The 18,713-nt window shown below is 40.0% G+C and overlaps 1 protein-coding gene across 4 annotated transcripts in view; it reads left to right on the top strand.

Moving 5' to 3' along the window:
* si:dkey-237h12.3 (teneurin-3) overlaps positions 1-18,713 on the top strand; it is a 153,952-nt gene that overhangs the window by 55,575 nt on the left and 79,664 nt on the right. For all 4 annotated transcript variants that reach the window (XM_014199203.3, XM_014199200.3, XM_014199202.3 and 1 more), the window contains one exon: positions 13,328-13,556. In XM_014199203.3, the coding sequence (XP_014054678.2) occupies positions 13,328-13,556 (229 nt within the window). The remainder of the gene's footprint in view (positions 1-13,327; positions 13,557-18,713) is intronic.

Below are 18,713 nucleotides of genomic sequence, written 5' to 3'. Positions count from 1 at the left end.
CCTTAACCCAGATTAACATTTCAACTAACCCTGCATGTATTGAACACCTTAACCCAGATTAACATTTCAACCAACCCTGCATGTATTGAACACCTTAACCCAGATTAACATTCCAACTAACCCTGCATGTATTGAACACCTTAACCCAGATTAACATTTCAACCAACCCTGCATGTATTGAACACCTTAACCCAGATTAACATTCCAACCAACCCTGCATGTATTGAAGACCTTAACCCAGATTAACATTCCAACTAACCCTGCATATATTGAACACCTTAACCCAGATTAACATTCCAACAACCCTGCATGTATTGAACACCTTAACCCAGATTAACATTCCAACCAACCCTGCATGTATTGAACACCTTAACCCAGATTAACGTTCCAAACAATCCTCATTATCATGTAGACATGACATATTGTCAATAAATATACATTTTATTGGCCCTAATCTATAACCAATATAGATCTAGAGTTATGCCTTGCAGAAAAAACAGATCATATGGTCATATGTTATTTACTTCTTTCTGCCGGCATTGAGGAGATATTGTCAATCACATCAGTATTCACCATTCTCTGCTAGGTGTGGTGCATATCTGCTCTCCATAGCATTCTAAATCTAGCTAGGTGTGGTGCATATCTGCTCTCCATAGCATTCTAAATCTAGCTAGGTGTGGTGCATATATCTGCTCTCCACAGCATTCTAAACCTGGCTAGGTGTGGTGTATCTCTGCTCTCCACAGCATTCTAAACCTGGCTAGGTGTGGTGTATCTCTGCTCTCCACAGCATCCTAAACCTGGCTAGGTGTGGTGTATCTCTGCTCTCCACAGTATTCTAAACCTGGCTAGGTGTGGTGTATCTCTGCTCTCCACAGCATTCTAAACCTGGCTAGGTGTGGTGTATCTCTGCTCTCCACAGCATTCTAAACCTGGCTAGGTGTGGTGTATCTCTGCTCTCCGTAGCATTCTAAACCTGGCTAGGTGTGGTGTATCTCTGCTCTCCACAGCATTCTAAACCTGGCTAGGTGTGGTGTATCTCTGCTCTCCACAGCATTCTAAACCTGGCTAGGTGTGGTGTATCTCTGCTCTCCGTAGCATTATAAACCTGGCTAGGTGTAGTGTATCTCTGCTCTCCACAGCATTCTAAACCTGGCTAGGTGTGGTGTATCTCTGCTCTCCACAGCATTCTAAACCTGGCTAGGTGTGGTGTATCTCTGCTCTCCACAGCATTCTAAACCTGGCTAGGTGTGGTGTATCTCTGCTCTCCACAGCATTCTAAACCTGGCTAGGTGTGGTGTATCTCTGCTCTCCACAGCATCCTAAACCTGGCTAGGTGTGGTGTATCTCTGCTCTCCACAGCATTCTAAACCTGGCTAGGTGTGGTGTATCTCTGCTCTCCACAGCATTCTAAACCTGGCTAGGTGTGGTGTATCTCTGCTCTCCACAGCATTCTAAACCTGGCTAGGTGTGGTGTATCTCTGCTCTCCGTAGCATTATAAACCTGGCTAGGTGTGGTGTATCTCTGCTCTCCACAGCATTCTAAACCTGGCTAGGTGTGGTGTATCTCTGCTCTCCACAGCATCCTAAACCTGGTTCGTTATCTGTTCTGTTGTTGTTCCATACGTTTTAGTTGATCCTCCTCCCCTGTCACTCCTAGCTCGCTCAGTCTTGTGTTAAAAAGATGTCTCCTATCAACACCCTATACTCCTCTACAGTAGCGGCCAGGAGTTTTCCAAGAAAAATACAGGAAAAGAGGCTAAAAAGGCATTAGAAAAAAGCTTATATCGGCATTATTGGTCGAGGTCAAATTAAACCTCTGGATCAAAGAAGTGATTCTAGAGTGTTGGCTATGGAATTCCAACTATATCAGTAAAGCTTTTGTTGACAGAGCATAACAAACCCTATAGCCATACAGTATGTATCCTGCCAGGAACCTTCCAGCTGCTCCTCTCAAAGCCGATAAGTGATCATTTCACAGAACCATATGTGGCCATTTTCTAATTTTCTAATCTTTTCTAATCACTTTTTCTCCTGTGAGCTTTCTCCTCACTTTCCATTGTGTATTTTATGTCATAATAAGCCATATTCAGATTAGTAGTATATTTCAGTCTTAGGAAACACAGCAGGGGTGTCTACTTGTCCCAGGCTTCACCTCCCACTGCTAGTGGGTGAAATAGGAAGAGGGCAGATCGTAATAGCTCACTTGAAATAGCATTTGTTGATTATGCGATTTCCTTATCTAATTGGTGCAAACAAGAGTAGAGTGAGTGAAAGATTAGCACAGTGTCTTGAATTGCAAATATGGTCTTAATTAAGTCACTTACACTGTATAACGATAGAAAAATGTAGTGGGATGAATGGTAAAATAAGTGCTGTTTTACTTTTTGTTCTGGAGTGGATTGTTGTGAGTAGGTTGTGACCTGTTGTCTAGAAAATACTCCTTCTCTTTCTCGGCCCCGTGGCAAATTCAAAAGACTCCATTATATTATGAGTAGTTCAGAACTTGATATGCACAAGGATTGAGAAGATGGTTTGCTAGAATGTTAATAGATATCTGCCAGTATGATTCATATCTAATGGCTGCCGGTATGATTCATAGCTAATGACTGCCGGTATGATTCATATCTAATGGCTGCCGGTATGATTCATATCTAATGGCTGCCGGTATGATTCATAGCTAATGACTGCCGGTATGATTCATAGCTAATGGCTGTCGGTAGGATTCATATCTAATGACTGCCAGTATGATTCATAGCTAATGGCTGCCGGTATGACTCATAGCTAATAGTTGCCGGTATGATTTATAGGTAATAGTTGCCGGTATGACTCATAGCTAATAGTTGCCGGTATGATTTATAGGTAATAGTTGCCGGTATGACTCATAGCTAATAGTTGCCGGTATGATTTATAGGTAATAGTTGCCGGTATGATTCATAGCTAATAGTTGCCGGTATGATTAATAGCTAATAGTTTCCGGTATGATTAATAGCTAATGGCTGCTGGTATCAGTCATAGCTAATGGCTGCCAGTATGAGTCATAGCTAATGGCTGCTGGTATGATTCATAGCTAATAGTTGCCGGTATGATTCATAGCTAATAGTTGCCAGTATGATTCATAGCTAATGGCTGTCGATAGGATTCATAGCTAATGGCTGCTGGTATGATACATAGCTAATGGCTACCGGTATGATTCATAACTAATGGCTGTCATTATGATTCATGTCATTGTGGACCCAAAAGTTGTTTCTGCATATTAGCACTGTAAGTGTATGGAAGCTATGGACATGTAATGCAGTGTTTTCAGCCCACTTGCTTGTCTGTTGTATCATTCTCGCTATCTCCATTCTGTTAGCACTCTCCTAGCATCCACACATGGGCTTTACTGCACCAGCAGGTAAACTGGCCATACCACTGAGAGTCACTTCTGGCTATAATTCATAGAAAAGCTGTTTAAAGGCACAATATGTAATTTCCACAGCCTAACCCTGACTTCTTTGTGGTGCATGCAAGACCATCCATGCAATACTTGAAGCTCATGAATGGAGGATTGTCCAAATCCTGTAGAACAGTTCTGAACTACTGCCCCTCTAGTGGTACAGTATCATTAGGTGTTCATTGAAAATATCTGCAGTATAATGTTTTTATTTAGTTCATATATTAGTCCTTATTTTCAACTGATACATCATTTAGTCATTTTGCATTTAGTCCTTATACTCAAGTGATGAGCACAGATGTAATATTACCTAGACTCCACAAAAACTAACACGAGGAAAAACATGTATCTACAACCTATGCCGTTTCCACAATTCTCTGGAATCTAGTGGAGGGCTTACATGTAAGAGTGGGATGCCTCTTGGAGACAACATGGAGGTGAAAAATCAATAGCTGCCAAACAAAGTGAAATGTTAGGTTTAGTCTGATACATGACAGATACCGCCTAGGCTGATTTGTCTTCAGTGAATCAAGGCTGGAACAGTCAATGCCTGTCTACTGTTGTCAGTTACCACTGCATTAGACACGTTTGAAGGACAGTAAGTCTGGCTGGTCCTGTTATTGAGTTACCATAATAGCCAATGTGCGGGAAGGTCTAACATGAAAAGAAAGGCATCTTCAGAATCAAGGGCTGTTGCACAGCAGCTTAACTTACCAGCCAATTTCAATAATGAATTTGGTAGTAACGCCTACTGCCACAGAAGGGATTCATGAAGTGGATGGTGGTTTCATTAAGTGTGATGTGTGCTGGATTAATCTCAAAGACAAATCTGAAATACAAATAAAGTTGAGATACATGCACTTATCTGACGTTGATGCATAAACCATGCATTGATAACAATTAGGGCAGTGAATTGCCAGGAGCAATGCGGTTTATCAACATACACCGATACGATATGTATTGCGATTCTCATGATTCTCACGATTCTATATATTGCGATTGAATACTGTCATTTTATTGCAATTTTATGTTCCAAACATATTGCTCACTATATGTCTGCAGCAGAGAGACAAGAGAGAGCATTAGAAAACCACTTTGATCAGTCATGGAAATAAAAGTGCTGAAAACATGTTGGCTCATTATTTAAAAAGAAGAGTAATTTTCATCCTATAGCTTGTTCTCCATCGATTTTTTTCTCCCATCACTTAAAAAATGTCAATTAAAATGTTTTCAGTTCTGTGCCCTGGTTTCAAAATAGAATTTGTATGTAAGTGGCTATGCCCACTTAACGATGCGGTCAGCTAAGTCTTCCTGTACTCTGAAGCAAACAAACAAGCAATTTCTATATTTTTTACTGATCGATAGAATCCCCAAACAACGCATAGCTTTGATCATATGATTCAACCGGAAAGGTTCTATTCATCATGTTGAACACTTGGAGTTGGCTCAGTTGCCTCAGCAAATCAAGACTGCGTATTTTACTTTCTAGCCCTGAGCATATGCAATGTTCAAGACTCTGCCAGTGTCCTCCGCATGGAGCCTGGGGCCATAGCATAGTGCTGATTGTGCAGGCTGGATCATTAGAGGGTACACTGGTTGCTGTACATGGGATGCTGAGAGGGGGATAGGGAGATAGGGATAGGGATAGAGATGGTATGAAGAAAGATTGGAAAACATCAGGAAGTCCAAACTGGTTGGTTGGTGGAATCTTGTGGTGTGTGTGTTCATGGTGCTTAGATGTGTGCATTCATGTGCGTTTGTGTATGAAGGTGGGGGAGAGGATCAATGTTGTGGATAAGAACTGCCTCCCCCGGAAGAGCCATATCCATGGCTTTGAATTATTCTAGAATGCCCTGGTCTGTGTCAAACAGCACTGTAACGGTAGGATATCAATTTATAGCCTTGGCCTTATAAACCTTCCCTTAGAAAGCAGGATGTCATCCACTACAATGTCACAATACAACTGGGGATAATACTGGACAGTGGGGTATCATCTTTTTTGGAAGCACTGGTGTCAGATTATGTCTCGACCTCCGATCCATCGTTTATCTCTAAAGCAGAGAGTAATGCTGGTCTCAGGATTTGCAGTGAAGCATTGTCTGTAGATAGCGATTGCAGCTATGCCATTGTTGGTTAATTTGTTGGGTTCTTTTGAGGAAGTACAATGCCTATAGAACGTCTACATGCCCTTGAACTTTTTTCACATTTTGTTGCGTTACAAAGTGGGATTGAAATAGATTTAAGTAATTGATCTACACAAAATACTCCATAATGTCAAAGTGAAAAGAAAGTTTTTATTTTCTATTTTTTATAACTAAAATATAGTCGTTGCATAAGTATTCCCCCTTTGTTTAGGCAAGCCTAAATTAGTTCAGAAGTAAAATTTGGCTTAACAAATCACATAATAAGTTATATGGCCTCACTCTGTGTGAAATAAAATGGGTTGACATGATTTTGAACCCCTACCCCTTCCTCCGGGCTGGCGGGCGGCTCCGGCGGCACTGACCCAGGATTCACCAGGCTGGGGAGACATGAAGGAGGCCTCTGTCCTCCATACGTACAACATCTTTAAGGTCCCTCAGTCAAGTACTGAATTTCAAGCACAGCTTCAAATATCAGGGAGCGTTTCCGAAAGCCTCTTATAGAAGGGCAGGGATTGGTAGATGTGTAGCAAATCAGACATTGAATATCTCTTTAAGCATGGTCAAGTTTATAATTATGCTGTGGATTATTTATTAAACCACTCAGACACATCAAAGATACAGTCGTCCTTCTGAACTGTAATACTGCAAAAAATGTGCAAATGAATAAACTTTTTGGCCTAAATGCAAAGCCCTGTTTGGGGCAAATCCAAGACAACACATCACTGAGTAACTGCTTCCTTATTTTCAAGCATGGTGGTGGCTGCATCATGGTATGCATATGCTTGATATCAGCAAAGACTGGGGAGTTTTTCAGAATAAAAAGAAACGGCAAACTCCTAGAGAAAAACCTGCTTCAGTCTGCTTTCCTCCAGACACTGGGAGAGGAATTCACCTTTCAGTTGGACAATAACCTACAACACAAGGCCAAATCTACACTGGATATGCTTACCAAGAAAACAGTGAATGTTCCTGAGTTACAGTTTTGACATAAATTTGCTCGAAAATCTATTCCAAGACTTAACAATTGCTGTCTAGTCATAATCCCCAACAGAGCTTAAATAATTTTGAAAAGAATAATGGGCAAACATTGGACAATACAGGTGTGTGAAGCTCATATGAGACTTACCCAAGAAGACACACAGCTGCAATCACTGCTAAAGGTGTTTCTAACATGTGTTGACTCAGGGGGGTGAATACTTACAGTATCTAATCAAGGTACATTAGTGTTTTATTTTTCATTAATACAACAAACAAAAAACTCTTCCACTTTGACAGAGTATTTTGTGAAGATCTTTGACAAAAATTGACAAATCCATTTTAATCGAACTTTGTAACACAACAAAAATAAATCCAAGGGGGTGTAGACTTTCTATAGGCCCTATAGCTGTATTTCAGTCTACAAATTACTCATTTAAAGAGTGCCTTTGTTTACGTAGTCCATTAGAAAAATGAATCAGCTGAAAGTGGAAAAACCTCAAGTTGTAAACAAAATACTTGCCATTATTTGTGAAGAGAATGCTTTCCCCTTTTTAACTGTTGACAGGTCTCTTCTCTATCCCTTTGAACAGTGTTTCGCTCGGGAAATGCAATTATAGCAACCATTGTGACAGCTATTAGAACCCCAAATGGCCTGTTTTTCCTGGTTCCATTTGCTCAAGTGATTTGGAAGGCGTGGCCTAAGTGAACAAGAGGCATATCTATAGTCCACCTGACAGGGTTGAATTGCTGCACTAAAAACACTGGAGAACGCCATTAGAGCCTAAAATATTTTTTTTTAAAGAAAATGACTGATTGTTTTTAAGGTGTTTACAGTTGAATTATCTTCACCTATTCCAGGCAGGCAGTCTACATACCTTTTTGAATGGGTAATTTTGAAGCGACCAGAAAATAATGCTATGGCAGAGGTTTGACAAATAAGCCTTACAAACTGACAGTATATAATATGTTCAACAGGGGCAATGCTACAATCAATATAATTTCTGGAGCCACTCCTTTGCCAGCCTCCACTAGGCCCCAACTCTCAACCAGGATTCATTTCCTGCTGCCATCCGTCCATCACCATGACAACACAAGGCAGTCATACTGACTAATGGCACTACCTATCCAGGTCACGACAGTCTTTTTGATGAAGAAAAGGTCTTGGCACCTGGTTGAACCCGTAATGCTGGCAGGACAAATTGGCTGTATAATGTTTGGGTAATGACACCTAGAGCTGTTTTTCATCTCCTGTCTATCTCCTGTCCATCTCCTATCCATCATGTGTCACATCATGTGTTACGCTTCTTCTCTCTTGACTTGGCAGGGTTATTAGGATCATCTGAATCTTCATATTTTTTTGCATCTGCTAAGATGAAAGACATTGTTATTTATTTCTCCTTTAAAATAATCTTAAACATTTTCTGACACTAGCTATCTTTTCATCCAATTGGCGACAGATTTTCAAGCGAATATTCTAAAATCCGCATAAATCCGCATAAAAACAATATGCACATTTTCCCACCAGTGGTGTGTTTCCACCAAACGGACTTGTTGCAGATTAAAATCAGTGCATAATGACTCGCTCTAGCCAACATCTTGCAGATACAGTGCGGGTAGGCTGTGCAGGTAGGCTAGTCTACAATGATGAGATTATTATTTGTGAAACGGCAGTCAAGCATCGATCAGAATAAGAACCTCAATATTTATTGGAAAGGAGCATCAAGATCACTGTGCACTTTCACCACCCTGTGAAGTTCATAACTTATTTAGTCTGTAGCCCAATAAACTGCATGCTTTCCTGAGTTGTAGTGGGAGGGCCATACACCAACCATATTGTCGCGTGACTCCAAGTTTACTTCGATATGATGGTTTTTATATCAATATTTGCGCATTAAGGTGTTTCCACTGCCATTTCTCACATAATTCATTGTACCAAAACGTCCTGTTTCCATCACAGCTGTCATGATTTTTTGTTATTCGGTATGACTTTACTCGCATAAAAAGTGTGGATGGAAACATGGTTACTGAGCTAATAGCTGTCAACATGTGACTAACAGCTTGCTAGTTGGCTTATCCCAGCTACTTAGGAATAACTACAACTTGTAATTGCAATGCACGTCTGTAGCAACAACTAGTAGTTCTGATTATTTTGGTGATCTGTAAGTTGTCATGTTTAGTCAGGGAGACAGGGAGACCTACTGAAGTATATTATCGAAAGTTCAACATTTCATCATGATGACCATGTTTATAATCATTATATTATCTTTCTTTACACCCTCATACTAATAATTATGTCATATTGAAATGTTATCCTAGCCTTCTGTCGTGAGATTAATTGGGGGGAATCTAAGAGTTCTTTGATGTGATGAGAAGCTGGATAAGGAGAGGGCTGGTGTGTTTGACAGGGTAAGGTAGCAGGAAGTTTGAGGGAATTCAAAAGGAGCTCTCCTGAACCTCAGCCCCTTATAGTTCAAAGCTACAACCGTTCTCTTTGCTGAAGAATTCCCTAAAAGTCACCAGGAAGGTGGTTCTAATGGTTCTGGATCCCAGCAGGATTGACTGCACTCCCCCAGGCCCTCCAATATGAGTCTGAGCTGCCGCCTCCACTACAGAGCTCTGCTAAAACTTACTACGATCGGCCAACTAGAGACAGGACAGTAATACACGCAGCCTGATCACACACTTCAAAATGATAATTGACACAATAGTGCCTACAGTGACTAAAACGGAAGACTCTGTAAAGAGATTATTCTAGGCTGGGGATGTTCATAATTATTCACTAGCTATGAAATGGTAGATCAAAAGCCCTGAACTGACACAATGGAACTTCCTGCTCTTATTTGTTTCAATGAAACTGTGATGATGTCCTACAATTTTCATTATGGTGAAGGACTAAATAGTCAAAGTGAATGCTGTTTCATAGCCATTATCAGTTGCTTCCATCACTTAATAGACACTTAAGCGATGGGACAGCAGGGTAGTCTAGTGGTTAGAGCGTTGGACTAGTAACTGAAAGGTTGCAAGTTCAATTCCCCGAGCTGACAAGGTACAAATCTGTCATTCTGCCCCTGAAAAGGCCGTCATTGAAAGTAAGAATTTGTTCTTAACTGACTTGCCTAGTTGAATAAAGGTAAAAAAAAGTGTCTGAAGACCGTTGCACATTTTTGAAAGCCTTTTACCATTCTGTCCAAGCTTATAGTCCTCAGATTGTTGTTGTTCTGCAAAACAGCTTTTAATTGTCTCCTGGTGCTGTGTCAAATATTGTGCTCTGTATTCAGAACCAATGGACTAATCATGAGGCGATATTTCAAAAGAGGGAATACCTGAGAAAGCCATTGAAGCAGACTTTCAAGGGATTGAAAGATAGGGAAAGATCAAGACAAATCCAGCTAACAGCCAAGGGAGTCTTAGCTGTTGAGAATGGATCAGACATCGAACAGCAGCTGTACTGATGGATTTTGTAGAGGTTAATGGTAATCGTCTTTAAGAATGTAATGTTCTTAATGAAACCTTAAAACCGCTTGCTTTTTTCACTGACTGATTGTAATCCTAAATTGTGCAACGTGACGATGGGAGTCGACAGTTCGTGAAACCGTTATCATGAAAGGAAAGTAACACATGTAGACACAAAGAGATGCAAAAACCTGTCGGTCCAATTCCCAAAGGATTCCTGATGAATAAGCACAAACACATTCTTCTAAAAACCAAGAATTAAAAACGCACCAAAGGGAATTCCGCTTCGAGAGACATTATTATAAAAGTATAGACGCTTCATAAACCCGGCGTTTGATAGATATCGCAGGCGCCATTAAGATCTGAATGAGGTTGTCGTTTCAACAGCCAGCATGCAGTATTAATCAAAAAGGGTCTTTAATTAAAGCATCTTGTCTGATGGAGACAATGACAAGATGACATTGAGGAGCTATGGAAGGGAGGCATCTGTCTTGATCTGATTTCAAATCATAGCCCCAGAAAACACACAGCTGTTTCATCCCAGGGCTCTTCGCTCTTAAAATATCAGGTTAATTGCCTGTGTTTTGGTGTAAGCGAATGCCAAGCTGTCTCAGAGAATCATTGCTTCACACACTTGAACACATGCATTCGTCTGCATATCCTCTCACATGCACATGCGAGAACGTTTGCAAGGCACTCTCTCTCGCACCACACTCACTGGCGCATGGGTGGCAATTAATGATGAAGCACACTGGTGCCAATTGGTTTGATTGCTTAACAGCATCACGGTGCAGTTGACATTGAACTTGATGAGGTGTGGAGATCACATGAGATGTGCAATTACTATCTATTAAATTACTGTAAAGATGTTGACCTTTGTCTCAGCATCAAATACATTTATAAAAAGTGAATGTTTAGAAAGTGCAGAAATTCCCACTTCATATATGTCTGGCCACCCAATACATTAAATATCTATTACCAAAGCAAGATAAATAGTGAAAAAATATGGCATCTCAAATGCGTAGATATTTAGATTTAGATATATTTAGATATGCAGATGGACTCTACAAAGTCAAAGTGTTCTAATTTGTATGTATAGGGTTAACTTATTTATCAAGTATTCTAATAACCAAGTACAAGAAGATGATTTCGTTATGTAATGTAATCAAGTTCCCACTTAGTCATCTTGTGCATAAGGGATAACAACCACTGTAAGGGATAACAACCACTGTAACCAATTGTAAATCTTCATTAAACCTTGAGGCAGTACAATGAGCCAGTCAATATCTTTGCTAATCTACATTTGACCCCACAAGGTGAACTCATGAAGATAGAGGCATTTCCAAGATTTTAATGAGCTCAAATTAGATGTTTTGATCATTTACATGAACATGCAATTTGGTTGAAAGGGCTGCTACAGTAGGATACATACAATATTGTAAAAACAATGGATTTGTGTAAAGATTATCTCAACCTAACTCAAAAGTCCAATAAACATGAACTAGTAGAAATACATAAAACCTTTCTTATCTTTAAACCATTGAAAGTGTAGTGTTGTTAGTAACATAGGATATTTCTAGACAAAAGACAATAGACCATTACAGGGTCACCATAGCAGATCAATGTTTCAGACGTTTCACCCACAGCTCACACTATGCAATATTCATACAAGCTTATGAAATTATTATTTCAGTGTCTGAAAAGTAACTTTGAAGGGTTTTGGATTTTACGTTTTAAGATGGTTAAATGGTTGTCACTTCACATGCTGCTTATGTTGTGTTTGATGTTAGAACATGTGTTTGATGCCATTCATTGGGTGAGTTTTGAGGAATTTGAAACTGAACAAAAGTGTCTGTGCCCTATTTAAACATGTCGGTAACCCTCCTTCCCCTTGAAGATGTAACACACAGTAACATGTATTACACCCTCTGTGGATGTTCCCTCCTGGAACTTCTAACATTGTAGGCCATCATTGTAAATAATAATTTGTTCTTAACTGACTTGCCTAGTTAAATAAAGGTTAAATAAAAAATGTATAAATAATGTATTACTTTTACATGAAAAGTTTGACTATGTTGATTTAACTCATAATGTGTCTCAGTACACACAGTATTATAACAATATCTACATAGGTTATAACCCTGAAATAGGACACTGTCATGTCAACTGTCGCCTGCCCTTCCCATAGGCCCCGAGTCCGTAATGAATTATACAGCTGAGAAATAATTCCCGTAGAAAATGATTTCTGAATGACACGCACACTTTTCCTCAGCCTTGCGGAAGCGACGTAGGGGTTGTTTGTCAGCTGCAGGAGGTTTGCTTCGTGTTGACAGGTGTGCAGCGAGAGGCAAAGGCACACTGACAGGGACAATTTGCATAGCCACTAAAGAGGCAGCCTCACTGAAACAATGCATGATGTCTTTCAAACAAAGTTGTTATTTTTGGCCTTCACTCTTGTCATATTATTTTAGCACAGCCCATGTTACTGGCCTTAACTTGTCATATTGTTTCTGGGTCTTTCTGCAGGGCTGGAATCAGTGAAATAACAAGTAGAAACATCAGCATACCATTAGGTGACCATTAGGACATCCAACATGTAACAAGGATTGTGCCAAAATCCAAATTCATATCCAGCTGTTTACACTTTCAAAAGCATGCTGTTAATGCAGACGACATAGTTCAAGAAAAGTCCTGACTTTTTAAATTATCTCAAAGATTACCCTATCCTTAAAAAACCCACCTCCATTTGGAATTTACGGGAGCAAATCAGAAACGTCAGCATTGTAGGTTTACCTCTTAGCATTGAAGATGGATAGATAATCACGACGTGTCATTCCGGGGGCCAATTACACAGCTTTGTGTGAAATTGGAAAACCTGTTCTCTGAGCGCTCTAATGGATGTTCTGGTCATTAGTTATTTGAGAGTCTTTTCGGGCTGTAATCAAACGTGAAACATCCTGTTAAGCTCCCATAAAGAAACAGCTGCCTCTATAAATGACCTTCTGGGTTAAAGAACCTAACATTCAGCCAGTTGGTGTTTGCCACAATTATCAATGTGTGTTTCAATAAAAAGCTCTTATTTTTTTGTTGCTATAGCATCTCATGCATTTGATGTGCAATTTTAGGTTGCATTTACTTTTCTTGGTTTGTCAGATAGCCACAGCTTTATACAGAACACAATGACCAGTTTATTGCAAGCAGCTCCCCCACACGATAGTAACAACCCAAGCCAAGGAGGTGTACTATACTTTTTTTGGTTTTACATTCAGGTGTTCTCATATGTGCTTACTGTCTCTTTCTGTTTCCCTTTGAACAGGAGCCCAACTGTCGAGTCAACAAGGCCCGCCTCCTCTACCACCAGCCCCTCCCCCTCACCACAAACACCACCCGTCCATTACGTCGTTGAGTCGCGGCTCGCTGGCCAATCAGAGGAGCCCAAGCCCTCCCCCCTCGGCTGGCCTGGTGGCCGAGTTGCAGAGCGCAGCGGAATGTGTCCAGCTGCAGGACAGCTGGGTCCTGGGCAGCAATGTGGCCCTGGAGAGCAGGTGAGTGACCCGCAATGCACCTGGGGGGTTTGTGACAGTTTGTGACATCCAATACACCTGGGGATATGATGACCCATCGCACCTTTAGGGAATGACTCATCTGCAAGATCAGTATTCCCAATGAAAGTGTCATATCTACATGTACGTTAAAGGGAAATGTAAAAATTCTTCAACATCATATTCCTCTCATCTCCAGCACATATGTGAAAATGGCACGTTTCTAGGTTTTGTAGAAAAAAAGAGGAAGATAAGGGTTTCCAATGACATCATCAACCAATTAGTAGACAATTGGTAGGCAATTAGTAGACAATTAGTAGGCAATGCTTCCTCGCAATTGGTCAAAATTACATGATGCACACCGATGATGTCATTAGAAACACTTATCTTCCTCTATCATTTTTACTACAAAACATAGAAATGCACCAAATTGTACATATGTTGATGAATATGAAGTTGAAAAATTGTGAAGTTTCCCTTTAAGCGAAGAAAGAGGTTGGTTTGTTACAATCTGAATGTACATTTCTCTATGTATCTTCTGGTGCATCTCAGTGGAACTGTTGGTCTCCTTGTCATGGGTAGCCCTTTCCTACAGTCAAATGACTAGTGGCCTCATGGATGGAATTGTATTAATATTTTTTCATAAGTTCATAGTTAATAAACTGGTGTTTCTATGTCAAACGGTTTTGTTATTTTTCAGTCTTCTGTTATGTATATAAAGTGTAATATTGGAATGCAAACAAAAAATGTAATACATTTCAACTCTATATCTGACATGATACAGGTGTCTTATTTTTTTAAAGCCCATAAACATGTGTGTGAGGTGTATACTTTGGTTTCAAAGTAGATTTGTTAAAGACTACCAAGAAGCACTCCAGCTGTGTTCGAATACTCATACTAACCGCACTAACCATACTATTTGTGACGTAAATTGAGTATAGTTAGTATGCCAAAAGTTCCCAGGATGTCATACTACATTCGACAAAATACGAAGTTTACAAGCAGTGGATGCAATTCTTCATAAAATGGTTATGGCTTCATAATGTTTTCAGATTTGAAGAAAATGGCAGAAAATAGAAAGTCCAACAGGAGCGGATACAAATTCATAGCTTTAACTAATTATGACAAATGTAATAAAGTAATGACTTTTCAAGTGAGTTAACTTTCACATTATGTTGGCTGACAATTTGCTAGCTACCCTATCCTTACGAACCACATAGCATATCATTACAGCAGTATGCTGTATGTATGTATGTATGTTGGCTACTAATACATCAAACTTGCCAGTATATTAACTATACGCTATCTAACTAACTACCCAGTGTTTATTGTCTTGATTGTTCCCATCATTCATAGTTTAGCTAACTGGTATAGTCGTTTTGCGTTTCTCAATGGACATTCGGGTGCTTTCGTAAATTCGCTTTGGCTACTTACTCCAATTTCAGAGCACTCTCCTTTGAGTGCACGAGAGTGCAGAATAACTTCCCAGCAGCACAGTTACAGTCACAAACACTCTGGATGACATAAAAACAGCCTAACCAGCTCTGCTAGGGCGAGTAAAATGGTTAGAATGATGTGTTCTCTCATTTGTGTCTGAAAGTAGCTAGCAAGCTAGCCAACGTTAGCCAGTTAGCTTGGGTGCTTGACTGCCATTGTAAGGTCAGAACGCTCGAATCAACCCTAGTCATCGGCCAGAGCGTCCAGTGTACACTCTGAACGACCCGAGAGCAAAACGCTCTGAGTTTACAAATGGACAATCTGACAACGCTCTGAATTTATGAATGCCCAGAGTGTACTCTGGCACTCCAGATTGAATTAAGAACACACCCAAAGTCATAAAATGTCTAGCTAGTAATTTTTTATGCTAACAAGCTAGCAAGAGGTTGCATAGCAACATCATCAACTTCCGGTAGACAGGCACAGTGCTAGAACGCTCAACTGAAAGGATACCGTTCGTTTAGAGTATAACGTAAACTCACTCACTTTTGTACATCGCCTTGGTCCGTACAATTGACCTTATTTTAGCGCCCAAAAAATGTAATACTTCTAGATCAACTCTAATGTCAATACCATTGTAAAGCACAATTTCTCCCCTTTCCAACAAAATTCATGCCGAGACCTCCACGCTGCCCATTTCTGCATGATTCAAAAAGGCAATGAGCTCCGTCGGGTCTTTTTAAATATGGCGGGTGGGGAAGCGAAACTAATGCGTGGTGTGAGAAGGAGAGATGTCGTGTGGGAAAACAGCTTTTTTTCACTCGATCTGTCCAACTTATCACCTTATCGCCTCTAAAATGTAAATAAATCACTATAAAGAGTTTATATAATGTGTCATTACATACCTATTTGAAGGTTTGTGTCGAATTTGAATCGGGTTTTTCGGGCGGTGCTAAAGTGATCTTCAGAAGTAAACAGCGGCTTTGAGAGTCATGATCGCTTGCAGTGATGATGCAAAAAATGACTAGGTATCCCCCCTTACCCCCGTCACTGTCCATTTGTTGTTTTTAAATGATGAGAGAAGTGCTACACCTGGTGGAGAGAGATTATAAGACAGAAATTGTTGCTTTATGAGTGCTGTACGTTACGGCATGACACGTCACGATGTAACGGAGGGTCAGTTTTTTCAACTTTTCTCCAATACTATAGAGCCATTACCATGTCGATCAACGCTTGAATAGAAACGTAGTTCACACCCCAGATTTTGAAGTCAACACAGCCACTACAGTCCCATTAGTTTTCTTTGCAGCCTCGTTTGAATGTTGCGGTTGTGCACATTTGTACGGAATGGGGTGAGTTTGCGTTACTAAAATTAACTAATAGTATATAGTATGTAATGTATACTCATTAAGTATGTAGTATACAGTATGTTAGTATGGAAATTCAAACACAGCTTAAGAGTGACCCTGATTTAGCCCACTGCATTAAAAGTAGGTGAGTCTGTTCTATTTCTCAAAGAAACCAAATGGACAATGTACATTGCATGAAGAAATCATTTTATATCTCTCACAAATACAATCTTACCTCTGGACATAATCCCTTCAACTAATGCACTATCACTAATTACTAATCATTCATAGTTCATCAACAATAAAAGATGGTTAGAGGGCCTCTGCTAGGACTTTGCCTCATCAGTTCAGTTAATCAGTTTAGAGCACCAGCAAACGGTTGAGGTGAAAGGAAATATGACCTGGAGATGGATCATTCGCAACATTTGATATGATCCAAAGCGGTTTGGCATAATGGAAATGGAAGAGCACAGCTTTCCAGAGGCTTGCCAGCCTGAAATCAAATTGATGTAACTTACAAGAAGGCACTTCGGACTAAATAGATTATTTTTTTTCAGTTGAAGATGCCCTGCACAGGAAGCTACTTTGTCATAAGAGTCTTTGTCTAGCATTTCCCCGTGAGAAAAAACATCAGTGTTATTTATTTCCAAACCATAAAGGGGTTTCAAAATGTCTATACCATTCCAGGAAAGTATATTACGTTCTACTTCAAATTGACACAGGTGGATGAATCCATTCCAGCCTGATGTTTCCTTGGCTCAGAGTACTCTTACACATCCTAGAAAAATTTGGGCCTTGTCGTTTTTCTTTAGCAGCATGCAGTAAGAAGCTATCATGATAGGACCAAATCAATTGGGTTATGCAGCATTTGTTCTTCCAAGCCGAGGAAGACACAGTAATTGAATACTAACATCGCTGTAACCTTGACTGCCTTGCTGGTATTGACAAAACAATATGTACACACCTATCATCACCCAGGTGGAGAAATTACTATCTGCAGCACACTGTACTATAAAGCAAGTGCCTCGCTGTGACAGAGAAACAGGCGTCATGGTAACCTCAGGGGGCAGATGGGAAGGCCTTAGCTACGCGTATAACTATGCTTGTCCAGGTAAACTACTAGGTTGTTCAATACAAACAAGAGCACCAGATAACATATATTAGGCATTCAGCATGCTGGTTTTGGTTCAGTTAACTGGCAAAGAGATGCCTACAGAAATCATATCACGTATTTTCTCTGTTCAACTCATGGTGATAACTAATGCAATGGGACAAAAAAGGGTCAGGGGTTTTATAATTTGCGTAAATTTAACCTGCCTCCTACTACCCATTGTCCTATAACTTTAGTATGGCTTACAGTATAGAACAACCACAATGATTGACCACATTAGCTAATGTTATGATTCATTAGAATAAATTAATCATACTACAGCCCCCATTAAAGCGGCAATAACTCAGTGTTTCCCTGTCCCTGTTTCGATAAAAAGCTGAGGGATGGTGCTGGAGAAATGTAACCGCTCTCAAATTCATAGACAGACCTATGGATGCAAGGACTAACCATCATGATATTACAATTATAGAATTTAACCATGTTTTGAGGCTTTACAAAGTACATTTACTTTGTTTGCAAACATTGGAGTAAAACAAGCTAATATTTGGGGTTCTGATGGGGTACGACAGTTGAACTAAGTTCATGAGGCATTTAATGGGTACATATCAATAATTTACACAGTATCAGTCAAAAGTTTGGACACACCTACTCATTCCAGGGTTTTTCTTTATTTTTACTATTTTCTACATTACAGAAAAAAAGTGAAGACATCAAAACTATGAAATAACACATATGGAATCATGTAGTAACCAAAAAAAGTGTTAAACAAATCAAAATAAATGTAATATTCTTAAAAGTAGCCACCCTTTGCCTTGATGACAGCATTGCACAGATTTGGCATTCTCTCAACCAGCTTCACCTGGAATGCTTTTCCAACAGTCTTGAAGGAGTTCTCACATATGCTGAGCACTTGTTGGTTTCTTTTCCTTCACTTTGCAGTCCAACTCATCCCAAACCATCTCAATTGGGTTGAGGGCGGGTGATTGTGGAGGCCAGGTCATCTGATGCAGCACTCCATCACCCTCCTTATTGGTCAAATAGCCCTTACACATCCTGAAGCTGTGTTGGGTCATTGTCCTGTTGAAAAACACAATGATAGTCCCAATAAGCGCAAACCAGATGGGACATCGTATATTGTGGTAGCCATGCTGGTTAAGTGTACCTTGAATTTTAAATAAATCACCAACAGTGTCACCAGCAAAGCACCCCCACACCATCACACCTCTTCCTCCACGCTTCATGGTGGGAACCACACATTAGGAG

This window comes from Salmo salar, chromosome 05 (assembly GCF_965601325.2).
Source record: "Salmo salar chromosome 05, fSalSal1, whole genome shotgun sequence".
NCBI classification, from domain to species: Eukaryota; Metazoa; Chordata; class Actinopteri; order Salmoniformes; family Salmonidae; genus Salmo; species Salmo salar.
The sequence above is the reverse complement of the archived record's forward strand: the minus strand, read 5'-3'. Positions and strand labels throughout refer to the sequence as shown.